Source organism: Portunus trituberculatus, chromosome 31 (assembly GCF_017591435.1).
Source record: "Portunus trituberculatus isolate SZX2019 chromosome 31, ASM1759143v1, whole genome shotgun sequence".
Classification (NCBI taxonomy): domain Eukaryota; kingdom Metazoa; phylum Arthropoda; class Malacostraca; order Decapoda; family Portunidae; genus Portunus; species Portunus trituberculatus.
The window spans coordinates 21,258,951-21,276,450 of record NC_059285.1 but is presented as its reverse complement, the minus strand read 5'-3'; the positions used below and the strand labels follow the sequence as shown (position 1 = coordinate 21,276,450).

The window sequence follows — 17,500 nt, the reverse complement described above, 5'->3', positions numbered from 1 at the left end:
AGCAGCAGCAGCAGCAGCAGCAGCAGCAGCAGCAGCAGCAGCAGCAGCAGCAGCAGCAGCAGCAGCAGCAGCAGCAGCAGCAGCAGCAGCAGCAGCAGCAGCAGCAGCAGCAGCAGCAGCAGCAGCAGCAGCAGCAGCAGCAGCAGCAGCAGCAGCAGCAGCAGCAGCAGCAGCAGCAGCAGCAGCAGCAGCAGCAGCAGCAGCAGCAGCAGCAGCAGCAGCAGCAGCAGCAGCAGCAGCAGCAGCAGCAGCAGCAGCAGCAGCAGCAGCAGCAGCAGCAGCAGCAGCAGCAGCAGCAGCAGCAGCAGCAGCAGCAGCAGCAGCAGCAGCAGCAGCAGCAGCAGCAGCAGCAGCAGCAGCAGCAGCAGCAGCAGCAGCAGCAGCAGCAGCAGCAGCAGCAGCAGCAGCAGCAGCAGCAGCAGCAGCAGCAGCAGCAGCAGCAGCAGCAGCAGCAGCAGCAGCAGCAGCAGCAGCAGCAGCAGCAGCAGCAGCAGCAGCAGCAGCAGCAGCAGCAGCAGCAGCAGCAGCAGCAGCAGCAGCAGCAGCAGCAGCAGCAGCAGCAGCAGCAGCAGCAGCAGCAGCAGCAGCAGCAGCAGCAGCAGCAGCAGCAGCAGCAGCAGCAGCAGCAGCAGCAGCAGCAGCAGCAGCAGCAGCAGCAGCAGCAGCAGCAGCAGCAGCAGCAGCAGCAGCAGCAGCAGCAGCAGCAGCAGCAGCAGCAGCAGCAGCAGCAGCAGCAGCAGCAGCAGCAGCAGCAGCAGCAGCAGCAGCAGCAGCAGCAGCAGCAGCAGCAGCAGCAGCAGCAGCAGCAGCAGCAGCAGCAGCAGCAGCAGCAGCAGCAGCAGCAGCAGCAGCAGCAGCAGCAGCAGCAGCAGCAGCAGCAGCAGCAGCAGCAGCAGCAGCAGCAGCAGCAGCAGCAGCAGCAGCAGCAGCAGCAGCAGCAGCAGCAGCAGCAGCAGCAGCAGCAGCAGCAGCAGCAGCAGCAGCAGCAGCAGCAGCAGCAGCAGCAGCAGCAGCAGCAGCAGCAGCAGCAGCAGCAGCAGCAGCAGCAGCAGCAGCAGCAGCAGCAGCAGCAGCAGCAGCAGCAGCAGCAGGAGCAGCAGCAGCAGCAGCAGCAGCAGCAGCAGCAGCAGCAGCAGCAGCAGCAGCAGCAGCAGCAGCAGCAGCAGCAGCAGCAGCAGCAGCAGCAGCAGCAGCAGCAGCAGCAGCAGCAGCAGCAGCAGCAGCAGCAGCAGCACAGCAGCAGCAGCAGCAGCAGCAGCAGCAGCAGCAGCAGCAGCAGCAGCAGCAGCAGCAGCAGCAGCAGCAGCAGCAGCAGCAGCAGCAGCAGCAGCAGCAGCAGCAGCAGCAGCAGCAGCAGCAGCAGCAGCAGCAGCAGCAGCAGCAGCAGCAGCAGCAGCAGCAGCAGCAGCAGCAGCAGCAGCAGCAGCAGCAGCAGCAGCAGCAGCAGCAGCAGCAGCAGCAGCAGCAGCAGCAGCAGCAGCAGCAGCAGCAGCAGCAGCAGCAGCAGCAGCAGCAGCAGCAGCAGCAGCAGCAGCAGCAGCAGCAGCAGCAGCAGCAGCAGCAGCAGCAGCAGCAGCAGCAGCAGCAGCAGCAGCAGCAGCAGCAGCAGCAGCAGCAGCAGCAGCAGCAGCAGCAGCAGCAGCAGCAGCAGCAGCAGCAGCAGCAGCAGCAGCAGCAGCAGCAGCAGCAGCAGCAGCAGCAGCAGCAGCAGCAGCAGCAGCAGCAGCAGCAGCAGCAGCAGCAGCAGCAGCAGCAGCAGCAGCAGCAGCAGCAGCAGCAGCAGCAGCAGCAGCAGCAGCAGCAGCAGCAGCAGCAGCAGCAGCAGCAGCAGCAGCAGCAGCAGCAGCAGCAGCAGCAGCAGCAGCAGCAGCAGCAGCAGCAGCAGCAGCAGCAGCAGCAGCAGCAGCAGCAGCAGCAGCAGCAGCAGCAGCAGCAGCAGCAGCAGCAGCAGCAGCAGCAGCAGCAGCAGCAGCAGCAGCAGCAGCAGCAGCAGCAGCAGCAGCAGCAGCAGCAGCAGCAGCAGCAGCAGCAGCAGCAGCAGCAGCAGCAGCAGCAGCAGCAGCAGCAGCAGCAGCAGCAGCAGCAGCAGCAGCAGCAGCAATAGCAGCAGCAGCAGCAGCAGCAGCAGCAGCAGCAGCAGCAGCAGCAGCAGCAGCAGCAGCAGCAGCAGCAGCAGCAGCAGCAGCAGCAGCAGCAGCAGCAGCAGCAGCAGCAGCAGCAGCAGCAGCAGCAGCAGCAGCAGCAGCAGCAGCAGCAGCAGCAGCAGCAGCAGCAGCAGCAGCAGCAGCAGCAGCAGCAGCAGCAGCAGCAGCAGCAGCAGCAGCAGCAGCAGCAGCAGCAGCAGCAGCAGCAGCAGCAGCAGCAGCAGCAGCAGCAGCAGCAGCAGCAGCAGCAGCAGCAGCAGCAGCAGCAGCAGCAGCAGCAGCAGCAGCAGCAGCAGCAGCAGCAGCAGCAGCAGCAGCAGCAGCAGCAGCAGCAGCAGCAGCAGCAGCAGCAGCAGCAGCAGCAGCAGCAGCAGCAGCAGCAGCAGCAGCAGCAGCAGCAGCAGCAGCAGCAGCAGCAGCAGCAGCAGCAGCAGCAGCAGCAGCAGCAGCAGCAGCAGCAGCAGCAGCAGCAGCAGCAGCAGCAGCAGCAGCAGCAGCAGCAGCAGCAGCAGCAGCAGCAGCAGCAGCAGCAGCAGCAGCAGCAGCAGCAGCAGCAGCAGCAGCAGCAGCAGCAGCAGCAGCAGCAGCAGCAGCAGCAGCAGCAGCAGCAGCAGCAGCAGCAGCAGCAGCAGCAGCAGCAGCAGCAGCAGCAGCAGCAGCAGCAGCAGCAGCAGCAGCAGCAGCAGCAGCAGCAGCAGCAGCAGCAGCAGCAGCAGCAGCAGCAGCAGCAGCAGCAGCAGCAGCAGCAGCAGCAGCAGCAGTGCAGATAACAGCAGCAGCAGCAGCAGCAGCAGCAGCAGCAGCAGCAGCAGCAGCAGCAGCAGCAGCAGCAGCAGCAGCAGCAGCAGCAGCAGCAGCAGCAGCAGCAGCAGCAGCAGCAGCAGCAGCAGCAGCAGCAGCAACAGCAGCAGCAGCAGCAGCAGCAGCAGCAGCAGCAGCAGCAGCAGCAGCAGCAGCAGCAGCAGCAGCAGCAGCAGCAGCAGCAGCAGCAGCAGCAGCAGCAGCAGCAGCAGCAGCAGCAGCAGCAGCAGCAGCAGCAGCAGCAGCAGCAGCAGCAGCAGCAGCAGCAGCAGCAGCAGCAGCAGCAGCAGCAGCAGCAGCAGCAGCAGCAGCAGCAGCAGCAGCAGCAGCAGCAGCAGCAGCAGCAGCAGCCCAGCAGCAGCAGCAGCAGCAGCAGCAGCAGCAGCAGCAGCAGCAGCAGCAGCAGCAGCAGCAGCAGCAGCAGCAGCAGCAGCAGCAGCAGCAGCAGCAGCAGCAGCAGCAGCAGCAGCAGCAGCAGCAGCAGCAGCAGCAGCAGCAGCAACAGCAGCAGCAGCAGCAGCAGCAGCAGCAGCAGCAGCAGCAGCAGCAGCAGCAGCAGCAGCAGCAGCAGCAGCACGCAGCAGCTGTTGCAAACAACAGCAGCAGCAGCAGCAGCAGCAGCAGCAGCAGCAGCAGCAGCAGCAGCAGCAGCAATAGCAGCTGCAGCAGCAGTACCAGTTATAGTAATTGTACTTGTTGTTGTAGTTGTATTTTTAGTTATTGGTGTAGGTGTTATAATAGCAGGTGCTGCAACAGCAGTAATAGCAGTAGTAGTAGTAATGGTATTAGTAGTTCTAAACAAATATTTTAAGTAGTAACAAAAACAGTAGTGAGGCGATAATAAAGGGAGTTTTGACCATCACATATCAATTTTATAATACCAACATCAATAGCAAAAGAATTAGCAGTAGCAGTAGCAACAGTGAACTTTTCTCACTAGTATGAAACTCCGTCACTAGCTTTTGGTTGCTTATACAGCTTCGGACTCTGTATTTTGAACAGTGGAGTAAAACTTTGTATCGAGCATATGAACACTAGAAAACCATACTCTAATCCACACAGCTGGTAATATTAATGAATGAATAAAATCTACCTTTGCATTCTCAAACGGTACCTTGTTTCAGTCATATATAACAGAGTGTAATGAAAATTGAAGAAGTTTTTCCTGATTAGTGTGGTAGTTTAACAATGATTTTGCATCTTGTTTAGATATTACTCAAGAAAGTCCTTTTAATCATCCTTTGGCCTTCGAAAATAGTCTTCATGAGAATACACATATTTCAAAATGCATGTTATTACTCGTATCATAACATCCGTCCATTCTAACACACCTAAACATCTGACTCGAAGATAATTTTCCTCCATATACAAGAGTAACAGTTATATGAAGGTCTCAACCATATTAAGTATGATACCAAACCATCTTCTCTACTGATAGAATATAACTTTATTCGGAGAAAATGTGAATTTTATCCTCGACTCTTCTTTTTCTATTTTTTTTTTTTTTTTTTATGAAAAATACGATTGAAAGAGAATTCTTGGAAGATAAGTATCGGAGTCCTATTTTGATGGTTTCATGTCGAAACTTAATGCATGGGATTTTTAAAATAACGCAATTGCGATCACTACCATATGGCAATGTGTGTGTGTGTGTGTGTGTGTGTGTGTGTGTGTGTGTGTGTGTGTGTGTGTGTGTGTGTGTGTGTAAGTAAAGTAAGTAAGTAAAGTTTTATTCCCCATTAAAGTGAAAATACATTTGAGAAAAAAACAAGCAGTTACTGAAAATGGCAGAAACTGCTAATCCGAAGCTTTCCGACAGTCATAATTTTATTCTAATATGATGTATACACTAGAACAAATTTGCAATATAAAATTAGCTAAAGTGTTTGACAAAATTTTTCTTTTTATTCATATGACCATAACGATACTAATACTAACATTAGTGACAATAATAAGAACAATAAGGAAAAAAATGTGTGTGTGTGTGTGTGTGTGTGTGTGTGTGTGTGTTGGTAGGTACACATTATGTGCATAGTCATGGCGTTTACTATGCTGTGTATTATAGTGACGCTAACGAACTACGTTGTCATAGTTTGATGATAAAACATTTTTTTTCTTTTTCTCTTTTTCCTTTTTTTTCAGTCTGGTGATTCTTTTTTTCTCTTATTTCTTTTTTCAGTTAATATTGCTACAGTTCATGTTATAGTCTCCCTGTCATGGTTGCCTCCTTACTCTTTTCGTTACACTCAGGAGAGAGAGAGAGAGAGAGAGAGAGAGAGAGAGAGAGAGAGAGAGAGAGAGAGAGAGAGAGAGAGAGAGAGAGAGAGAGAGAGAGAGATTGTTATGAAAAAAAATAAAATAGCACCCTGAATCACGACTCATTTCATGCAGGAAGAAATCTTTTTGGTATTGTAACAGTGGCTGAATGTCCATGTAATATCCACTTGAGAGAACTGCGATGAGGGGATTTGCTCCGAGGAGAGGTGGGGGAGTCCAGGCCGGGTAGGCGGAAGAATCTTTTGGGGCTCAAGATGTAATCTATGAAGTGAGGATATCGATGCCCCGAAAGAAATTAGATAGACGCCGCCGCCCGGCCGCTGAGCTCAGCGGAACTGGTGGGATATATATGAAGGTGGTGGTGGTGTTGTGATGGATTTATCATATTTACAGCTGTGGCAGTACCACGACCATTTAGTAGGGGGGATTGGATATGGAAGTCAAGTTGAGGAAAGGAAAGGAATAGGAAAGGTGACGGGCGTGATAAAGCAAGGACGTGATGACACATGAAAGGCAAGTAGTGGGTGAGGCCAGGTGGTCACAGCGGGAAAGGTCAGAGCGGCCCTAGAGCAGCGTCACACGACTCTGATCCACGCCCATGCCACCACAGTGGCGAATGGTCACTGTGGGCGTGGGCGTGGAGGCCGTGAGTGCTGCCGCCGGAAAGGACCGGCAGCAACATCAGGCCAGATAATAGTGAGGGATAGTACATGGACCAACGTGCGTCATGCAGCCACCACAAGCAGGCATCAGCAGGCACGAGAACACCAGCAAAATGAGTATCAGGCAGGAGAGTGACGCTGAAACCTGACTGGACCCTCAGCCGTCCCCGTTTGTGAGACCCCCGGCCATGGGGCGGGATTCAACCAGCCGGACAGGCCCACTCAGGGGGCGGGAGAGGGGATCGGTCATGCTGAGTGGGAGAGAAGGAAGAAAAGGACACCTACCTAGAGCGCGAAGCCAGCCTACCAACCATCACGAGCGGCGCAGCCCCTGACCCGCCCCATCGGCCGGCCGAGTGATGGGTGGTAGTCTGGGACCCGGGGCCGCCCGCCGCCACGCCTACCACGACCTGCTCGAGGCGCTGGACGTTCAACTCAAGTTTGGGTCACAGTAGGTCTGTTACGTCAACATGTAATCTAGTCCGTCGTATGGTGGTCGCATCACTCATGAGTCATCCGTAAAAAAATAATGAATAAATATGATAGAAGCATGACGACCACATCAAACCGTATTGATCTGAAGAGCAGTATTCAGGAACTCGACTATATTTCTTGGAAATCCATAGTATTTAAAAGGGATACCGCTCTGATGACAAAAGTCATCATGTGTCGTTTTTCATGAATATTTTTTTTGTCACGATAGTGCTGCTGACCTAATGGACCAGTTATAACCTAGTTGGCATTTGCAGAATGGCTGTCCGCTATAGGGAGAATTCAGTCTGTTAATAATGAAGTAATCTGTTTAAGTCACCAACTTGCAATGATCTTATGATCATGGGTGTGAGTGTCAGGTCATGAGACCAAGGGTCTAGTCAGTAGTGTGGGCAGGTTAGCAGTGTGGTGGCTGGGGTGACGGCGGTGCTACCACTCGGGAAGCTAACACAACCAACAGAGGGATGCTGACTGAGCCACCCCCGCCACTCACTCCTACTGAGAGTTACGACACAAGAAAAAAAAATAGTAAAAATAACGGGAGTGGTAGTAGTAATAGTGGTGGTGGTGGTGCTACTAGTAGTAGTAGTAGTAGTAGTAGTAATAGTAGTAATAATAGTAGCAGTAGTAGTAGTAGTAGTAGTAGTAGTAGTAGTAGTAGTAGTAGTAGTAGTAATAGTGGTAGTAGTAGTAGTAGTAGTAGTAGTAGTAGTAGTAGTAGTAGTAGTAGTAGCGCTGAGTTAGTTAGTAGTAGTAGGTAGTAGGCAGCGGTGGTGGTGATGGTGGTGGTGGTAATAGGTGTGGCTGTTGATGTAGCTGTAACTGATGTTTGTGTTCACAGAATTGAGGCCTGGTGTGGGAAAAGGGGCAAACCAGGAGTGAGGAAGAAAGCAGTGGATAGCACAAAGCCATCAATTGAGCTTCCACTTGTTCTTCCCACTTCTCCCTCATCCATACACCTGTTCCGCCTCCCAACCCTTAGAGCTGAAGGCTGCCTACTGATTAGGATAGGTAAGGCTGGGAAGCGGGGCAGTTTGGCAGGCTTGTGATGCTTTATACGAGCAGCAATACTGTGGCCCCACGCTAACCCCACCACACGCTCCACACCTACTACGTATGTGCGTGGGGGCGCGGGGCCCACAGGCAATGTAACACATTAATTACCCACACCGACAGCTGATACACACAACAGGGCTGTGATGTGACTACGGTGCCTCTCAGCCAGACCCGCCCGCCTACGCCCCTAGGCAACCACGGGGGCACACCAGGGGCTGGGTGCTGTACGGGACTGGTAGAGCCGGCGTGGGGGACTGGGGCAGCTGCACTAGACAGTATCAGATGTTGACAAGGGGTGTGGGGTGTTATGTGGGAAAGAAGCTGGTAAAGGGAAACTGCCGCAGTTTAGCCCCGAAAATGGGGAGCTGCTGGGAGCTACAGGTGAAGAGATGAGGAATTAAGGACAAGGAGTACTGTAGGATGTCTTAGGAATTTTGTATATGACCTGTTCCTGTAAAGGATATGTAGATGAAAGAGACCTGTAGTAGTGGATAAAGGGGCTCTGTGTCTATTCGTGAAGAGTACTTGTTAAAGGAAGCTATACAAGTGGAAACCTACATCTGAAAGGAATCTGCCTCAAAAGAACCTACTTACAGTGATGACTTGGAACTTAAGGAAATTAACTGAAAGGATCCTGTAGCTGAGGAGAGCTAGTTCATGAGGAGTGAAGAAATCCACAGATTAGGAAAATCTCTGCTAAACCTCCTGAAGCATTATTGTTAGGAACTTATACCTGAGAACCAATGTTTGTTGCAATCCTATCAATAGATGTAATTCGTGGCCTATGGTTTGACTTATGACCTGTCAAGGAAAAAAGACTGAAAAACAATGGAAATGAGAAGAACAAGTATCTAAAAGAACCTGTGTTAACAGATCTTTGAAGAAAGATCTGAAATATAAAAGGTGAGAAAAAGAACTTTAGTTAGCTAAAGAACTTGTAGTTAAAGAGGTCCTAAAGTCAAAGGAAACCTGTAGTTAAGTGGACCTTTTACCGAATGGAGACTTGTTGCTGAACATGAAATGTAAATGATGAGTGTTTGGTACTTAAGAGACTTGTTCCTGCAAGTATTGTGTAGATAACAGGGACTTATGGTTATAGAAAATCTATGTATGTAAGGAGCCTGAAAATAAGGCAATTTGTGTCTAACCGGGACGTGCATGTAAAGGGACCTGTAGCTGATCACTCTCTCATTTGCTTCCCAGCACACAGTGTTTAACCCACACCCACTCACTGACAGAACCAGTTATACATAAGCCTATCAATAATTGACTCCGGATGCAAGTAATACTTTTTTTTTTCATTGAGAAAAGCACAAATTGTCTCAGTCGTCGTAAGTATTCAATTACATGTAAAATCATACATATTTTAGAAATTGAATAAAGCATGAATCATAGAGATATAGTATGAAATGAATTACCGTCAAAATACCTTTGGCTGTTCGTATCCCGGGACAGAGATGGAATCCTGGACTACAGTACTAGGAGAAAACTTCACAGAAAAGTCGAGAATGTCAGGGACAATAACGAAATTCATGACCATAATGACAAAATTGTGTCTGAGAAGCGGTTGATTACGTCATGATTATCATGGCACAGCCAAGAACACCAAGACAGAGTTGTCAAATCGTATGTGATTTTTAGGTATTTTCATCCTTGTGGTATTTGTATGTGCATTTTAGGAATTTTAGTTAATGTAAATCTGATTTGTGAAGGCTTTTTAAAGTGTTAATCAATGTGTTATGTTCTTGGGTTGTCTTGGGGGTCAAGAATGGTGCCAGAGCTCACCTGTCCACCATCGCCTTCAACGGACACTAGATCGCGCCACTCCTCGATTGTTTGGGCCAGGTCCACTTGGCACAGAGGGATCTTTACCTCGCCGATCTGGTCATGCTTGGAGAACCTATCGAAGTCGTAAATGCCGAACACAAGGGTCTTGCTCATGATGTCGGCATAGGGGATCTGCTGGGGGAGTGAGCAGATTCAGGTTAGAGAGATGTTGTTGCTCTCAGGCCGGTCACAGTGGTTTGGGAGCATCATGATGGGAGGAAGGAAAGGTTCAAAATATGAGACAAAAGTAGAAGATTAATCTGTAGTAATAGAAAAATAAATAAAATCTTTCAGTCTAACTGGAAACGAAGAGTATGATTGTTGGGAAAACTAAGCTGATATGTTAGGATGAAAACTAAGACGGAGCCATTGAATCATGATTAAAGGTAACATGGCTATACACGTAGGACGAGAACAACATAACAGTCATTAAGGCGAAAAAGTGAAGGATAGTGAATTTAGTTGTGATGGAGAGCCAAGGAGAAAAGCTGGTGAAAGAACCACTCAACCAGGATGGTCAAAGAAAATGAGGCAGTCCGGAAAGAAGAGAAGAACGTCAAAGAAATTAACTCAATAACGACAAAATAACCCAAACAAGAGATATGGGAAAAAAGTGCATCAATGTAGGAGCTTTAACGAACTGGATCACACAGCATTAATATGAGTCACTGTATGCAATATATTTCCTTTGTTCTAAAGCATCAAGTGAGACTGCATCCAAAAAAATATCAATAGAATATTAAACTTTGCAGCTGTTATGAATGGTCTTAACTAAAGTTGCAAATATATTTGCGTAATTAGTGAAAAATCTTGTAGTGTGATGATGCAGCAGCCAATTAGTAAATCTAGATAGATAAGTATAAATAAATACAATGCTTAAAGTAAATGCGAATATAGATAAGCAGACAGACAGATAGATATATAGATAGATAGGCAGACATACGTAGACACTTATAAATGAAGAAAATATACACCATGCTTGCATACTACGAGTACAAACGAAGAAATAAACATTCATACATACGTACATACATGCATAGTACATATATTCATATATACAATCATACACACATACATATATTCATAGGCTATACAGATCGATAGATCAATATATATATATATATATATATATATATATATATATTTTTTTTTTTCTTTTTACGGTAAGGCCTATAGCGCCTGTAGGCACACTTGAAGAGTTTATGGGAAGCGCTGTTCAGCTTCCGCCCACTAATGGCGCAGTCAATTTTATTTATGGCCCATATCACCGCCCAAGCTCATCTTGAGTGTAATCACCTAGAACTTGGGTATCATGGTGATACGTAGGTAACTTTAAACCACTCGACAAATGGCAAAGTGTTTTAAGGCTGTACGTGGTGGGATTCGAACCTACGCGTGGACGTCTGCCCGATCCCACGCTCACCACCTTATCCACTATGCCACCGCCTCCATATATATATATATATATATATATATATATATATATATATATATATATATATATATATATATATATATATATATATATATATATATATATATATATATATATATATATATATATATATATATATATATATATATATATATATATATATATATATATATATATATATATATATATATATATATATATATATATATATATATATATATATATATATATATATATATATATATATATATATATATATATATATATATATATATATATATATATATATATATATATATATATATATATATATATATATATATATATATATATATATATATATATATATATATATATATATATATATATATATATATATATATATATATATATATATATATATATATATATATATATATATATATATATATATATATATATATATATATATATATATATATATATATATATATATATATATATATATATATATATATATATATATATATATATATATATATATATATATATATATATATATATATATATATATATATATATATATATATATATATATATATATATATATATATATATATATATATATATATATATATATATATATATATATATATATATATATATATATATATATATATATATATATATATATATATATATATATATATATATATATATATATATATATATATATATATATATATATATATATATATATATATATATATATATATATATATATATATATATATATATATATATATATATATATATAGATAGAGAGAGAGAGAGAGAGAGAGAGAGAGAGAGAGAGAGAGAGAGAGAGAGAGAGAGAGAGAGAGAGAGAGAGAGAGAGAGAGAGAGAGAGAGAGAGAGAGAGAGAGAGAGAGAGATTGAGCACATAACACAGGTGATGGAATCTGGCATGGAAGTGTGCATTCTTCACTCTTTCTCTCGGTTTAAACCTTCTAAAATTTTAGTTAACATGACCTGATGTCGACCTATACATAATCGAGAGGTGGCCCATAAAAGGTACTTGAGCCTCCCATCATCTGAATCTCATGTGCTATATATTTCTGCTAGGAATCATACCAAGTCTGTTCATCAACAAGCCAAAAACTTTTTTCATAATAGAAAATGACAAAATATTTTGAGATCTAACTTCCATCATGACCTCGGGCACCTAGTCAAAAAACATCTCCAATAACTTTTTTTTTCCCTGCTTTATTTCAACCTGATGGCACCTCATCTATTTCTAATGTTGAGCTCTTCTATCAGACCTTTCATAAAAAATCTACTTTGGATGACTCTGGGCTTGTTCTTTCCTCTCCTCTACGCTCTAACTGCCTCATGCTACCAATTAAAATATTTCGCAGTGATCTTTTCCATGTCTTCGCTGGTCTAAACCTTCGGAAGGCTTATGGACTTGAATGGGTGCCTCCTATTGCTCTCCATAATTGTGCTTGTCACCTTGCCTAGTCAAAATCTTTCAACTATGTTTACCAACACTTACCTTTCCGTCTTGCTGGAAGTTTTCTTACATTCAACGGTTTCCTAAAAAGAATGACCATTCTAATTTCTCAAGCTACCATCCCTATGGTTTAAATTTTTTGCCCGCCTAAAATATTTTAATCCATCCTCAGCAGGAAAATTCTTCCATCTTTTCGTCAGTATGGCTTCCGTCAAGGTCGTTCTTCTGGTGACATGTCTTTCCTTACTGAGTCTTGGCCTTTTAGCTAAGATCAAAATGTAATATCTGTTCTTATACGATCCTCATGTAAGATCTACGATATTAATCTAATTTTTCTTTTTCTTTTTTTTTTTTTTACTATGGCGAAGTGTTATGGACTTGCTTTACCTTTCCTGCTCATCGGACCGGTATTGCAGTACTACAGGGATACCAATTATTTTTGTTAAAAATACTCCTTTAGAAATTTTGATGAAGCTTTTGTTGTTACTTTAGGCATGTCACAAGCTACTGATAAAACGTGGCCTAAAGCTTTAATTTCCACACAACCGGCCTACAGGCGACATCCTCCTCTCTGTGACTTCATCTTAAGTTTAGTTTGTCATCGTTTTATTGCTGTTGTGTACAATCACTGTTCTTCTCCTAAGTCTATTAAAAGTAGTGTTGCTCAGAGTTCTATCCTGTCATCCATTCTCCTGTCAACTCCTCTCCTCTAGCTATCTTCAGCCTCATTTCAACGCCGCATTTTTTCATCTTTTGCTGTCTTCTATCGCTATTTTCATGCTAACTACTCTGCTGATCTTGCTAACTGCATGCTTATCCTCCTCACACAACCAGGAAAGTACTTTCTTCTTCTTCTCATCCCTATTTTCTCCACATCTCTACTATAGTAGTTAACTAGTATTTTTAATAATTCATCTTCTTTCTGTAAAAGTCAGTGACTCTCTGTTTCTGTATTTTCGCCTTGCAGTGAAACACACACACACACACACACAAACACACACACACACACACACACACACACACACACACACACACACACACACACACACACACACACACACATAGCATGAAAAAAGACAAGAATATAAATAGATGAAAGGTAAAAATATTGAGATAAATAGAATGGGAATTCAATATATATATATATATATATATATATATATATATATATATATATATATATATATATATATATATATATATATATATATATATATATATATATATATATATATACACACACGCTAGTTGATTACATGCAATAAATAAATTTGCCACTGTATCTACGCGTCTATTTCAAATGTAGCAAGCAGACCACATGAAGGCGATACTGTCTTGAGCATTCTAACAGGGGCAACGTGCAAAGGTTTAGTGCAACAGCGGTCGAAAGCAAGATAACATTCCGGCTCTCTCTCTCTCTCTCTCTCTCTCTCTCTCTCTCTCTCTCTCTCTCTCTCTCTCTCTCTCTCTCTCTCTCTCTCTCTCTCTCTCTCTCTCTCTCTCTCTCTCTCTCTCTCTCTCTCTCTCTCTCTCTCTCTCTCTCTCTCTCTCTCTCTCTCTCTCTCTCTCTCTCTCTCCTATTCAATTGTATTCTATTCTATTAGCTGTCTTCCTCCTTCCCTCCCTCCCTCACTCCCTCCTCCCACCTTCTCTCTCTCTCTCTCTCTCTCTCTCTCTCTCTCTCTCTCTCTCTCTCTCTCTCTCTCTCTCTCTCCTATTCAATTGTATTCTATTCTATTAGCTCTCTCCTCCTCCTCCCTCCCTCACTCCCTCCTCCCACTCTCTCTCTCTCTCTGAAAAGAATTGACATGAAATATGCACACATTGTAAATATTCCAAATCACACAAACACACACACACACACACACACACACACACACACACATACGGTCGCGCGAGCGTGTGATACACACAGTGGAAACATTAAGGAAAACACACACACACACACACACACACACACACACACACACACAAGCTACACCTCTCCTGCCGCGGCACTGGGTAGCCAGCCATAATATTGATACTCGATGTGCTCTAGCCAGCTATCAGGTATAAACAAGAGGCGCTCAAAATGCGTGAGGTTAAGTATATTATATCGTGTCATGCTAGTGCGTTTGGGCCGGCTAGTGGCTGTCCCGCTAGCTGGCTGGGGTGGGCTAGAAGAACGTCGGTTACCACCCACCCCAGATGGAACCAGGTCACGTCAAGAGAGGCAGTAAACAAAGGCAGACGTCACGAGGTAGCCTGAGTCACCTCGGGAACTGAAGGTGCTGCAGGCTGCCTTATAGTGTGTCTTTTTTTATTGCTCTATCTATGAGCAGTAACCTGGTTCTCTGGAGCAGGGGTCAGCCATCCTCTGATTCATGCTAGGCCGCTCGCGACGGCACCACACTCCGTTGCAAGTTACCTGATGTGGCATGAAAATAAGAAAGAAAAAAAGAGCTTTGTTAATGGTGGGACTGCGTCTTACCGTATTGGCTTTGTTCTTCCGTTGCGTTGTGATATGTGTGTGTGTGTGTGTGTGTGTGTGTGTGTGTGTGTGTGTGTGTGTGTGTGTGTGTGTGTGTGTGTGTGTGTGTGTGTGTGTGTGTGTGTGTGTGTTTTATTGTTATATCATTCTATATACCTTTTTTAAGTTAACATAAAAACTAAATTCTTACTTTCTATATCAGGCATTCACGTCCTTTTGTAATTTTTTCATTCCTTATAACAGATTCACATACGTATACCTTTTTGTACGTAGTTATGTACTGCGAAAATTTTCATTTCATCATATTGTTTTATTGTATCTACCTTATGTTTGAAGTGGTTGATTTTCTTTCTATCTCCACATTACTATTTTAATTATGAGCACAGGTGTCTGAGGCAACTGACAGTAGCCTCTTTTCTGTTCCTTCCTGCTTTCTTTTCCTAATTTTTCTTTCCAAAGCTGGATGTTGCGTCTATGTGCAAAACGACTTGACTTGCTCTCGTGCCCAAGTTCTTGAATCTTCCGAGTTTTCCACCATCTGGCTTCGACTCAAAGTCATTGATTAACTAAATTATTGCCTGCATATATATATATATATATATATATATATATATATATATATATATATATATATATATATATATATATATATATATATATATATATATATATATATATATATATATATATATATATATATATATATATATATATATATATATATATATATATATATATATATATATATATATATATATATATATATATATATATATATATATATATATATATATATATATATATATATATATATATATATATATATATATATATATATATATATATATATATATATATATATATATATATATATATATATATATATATATATATATATATATATATATATATATATATATATATATATATATATATATATATATATATATATATATATATATATATATATATATATATATATATATATATATATATATATAATAGAGGGGAGGTTAGCCAAGGGCAACATAAGATTAGAAAAAATAAGACCCACTTGGAATGCTAGTTTCCTTAAAGATTAATACAGAATTAGCCAAATGTATGGGATAAATGTCTTGAAACTTCCTTCTTATTTAAAAGAAGTCAAGTTGTACGAAGACAGAAATAGAGAAGCAGGCAGGGAATTCCAGAGTTTACCAGAGAGTTGGACAGAATAGGAATGAGAGGAAGAAGAAAGCTTTATGCAGCGAGGCCGCAGGAGGAAGTGAGGCATGCAGTTAGTAAAATCAGTAAAGCAATTCAGCATGAAAAGAGCGATAAAAGATAGTAAGAGATGCAACATTTCAGTGGTGACAAAGAGGCTGAAGACAGTAGGTCAGAGGAAGGGAGTTGATGAGACGAAAAGGTTTTGATTCCACCCTATCTAATAAAATTGTGTGAATGGAATCCCCCAAACATGCGAAGACAGCCCTTGTACAGAGTTAGCAGTTGGAGGGACGAAAAAAACTGGCTGAGACACCTCAGAACGCCTAACTTCATAGAAGCTGTTTTAGCAAGACATGAGATGTGAAGTTTCCAGTTAATATTATGAGTAAAGGACAGACCGAGAATATTCGGTGTGGAAGAGGGAGACAGTTGAATGTCATTGAAGAAGAGGGGATATTTGTCTGGAAGGTTGTATCGAGTTGATAGATGGAGGAATTGAGTTTTTGGGGTATTGAATACTACTAAGTTTTCTCGGCCCCAATCAGAAATCTTAGAAAGATCAGAATTCAGTCATTCTGTGGCGTTCCTACATGAACTATTAACTTCCTGAAGGGTTGGTCGTCTCTGAAAGGACGTGGAGAGATGTAGGGTGGTATCATCAGCGTAGGAGTGGATAGGGTAAGACGTTTGGTTAATATCATTAATGAATAATAGAAAGAGAGAACCCTAAGGAACACCATTATTAATAGATTTAGAAGAAAAACAATAGACATCTACCACGGCTGCAATAAAACGTTTGGATAGGAAACATGAGATGAAGTTGCAGAGAAAAGGATAGAGACCGTTAAAGGGCACTTTTTAAGTAAAAACTTTGTGCCATAATCTATCAAAAGCTTTTGATATGTCTAACTCTACAGCAAAAGTTTCACAGAAATCTCTAAAAGAGGATGACCAAGACACAGTAAGGAAAGCCAGAAGATCACCAGTAGAGCCATACTGGCAATCAGACAGAAGATTGAGATATGATAAATATTTGAGAATCTTCCTATTCAGGATAGATACATAGACTTTAGACAAGCAGTGGATTAAAGCTATAGGGAGGTACTTTGAGGGATTAGAACGGTCACCCTTTTTAGGAACAGGCTCAATGTAGGAAAACTTCCAGCACGAAGGAAAGATAGAAATCGATAGACATATTGAAAGAGTAAGCACGGAAGCACAGTTTTTGAGAACAACAGGAGGGACCCCATCAGGTCCATAAGCCTTCTGAGGGATTAGGCCAGCGAGGGAATAGAAAACATGATTAAGAGGAATCTTAATTGAAGGCATGAAATAGTCACAGGGAGGAGAAAGAGAGACAAGCCCAAAATCATCCAAGATGGAGTTGTTAGCAAAAAAACTGAGAGATGAGTTCAGCTTTAGATAGAAGCGATGGCAGTGGTGCCATCAGGATAAATTAGAGGAGAGAAAGATGAAGAAGTAAAGTTATTGAAGATGTTTTTGGCCAGATGCTAGAAGTGTCGGGGGAGTTGGAGTATGAAAGATTTTGACATTTTCTATTCATGAGGGAGTGTTTGGCAAATTGGATAAAATACTTGGCATGATTCTGGGCAGATATATAAAGTGCATGGGATTCAG

General features: G+C 43.5%; 1 protein-coding gene and 1 non-coding gene across 4 annotated transcripts in view; one reads left to right on the top strand and one right to left on the bottom strand.

Moving 5' to 3' along the window:
* Positions 1-17,500, bottom strand: part of LOC123511323 (synaptotagmin 1-like) — a 68,809-nt gene that overhangs the window by 38,542 nt on the left and 12,767 nt on the right. For 2 of the 3 annotated variants that reach the window (XM_045267103.1, XM_045267105.1), the window contains exon 5: positions 9,218-9,394. In XM_045267103.1, coding sequence (XP_045123038.1) covers positions 9,218-9,394 — 177 coding nt within the window. The remainder of the gene's footprint in view (positions 1-9,217; positions 9,395-17,500) is intronic. The other variant, XM_045267104.1, reaches the window with a different exon arrangement.
* Positions 12,432-12,621, top strand: LOC123511710. Its single transcript, XR_006676934.1, has one exon. It is a non-coding gene; the product is annotated as a U2 spliceosomal RNA (small nuclear RNA).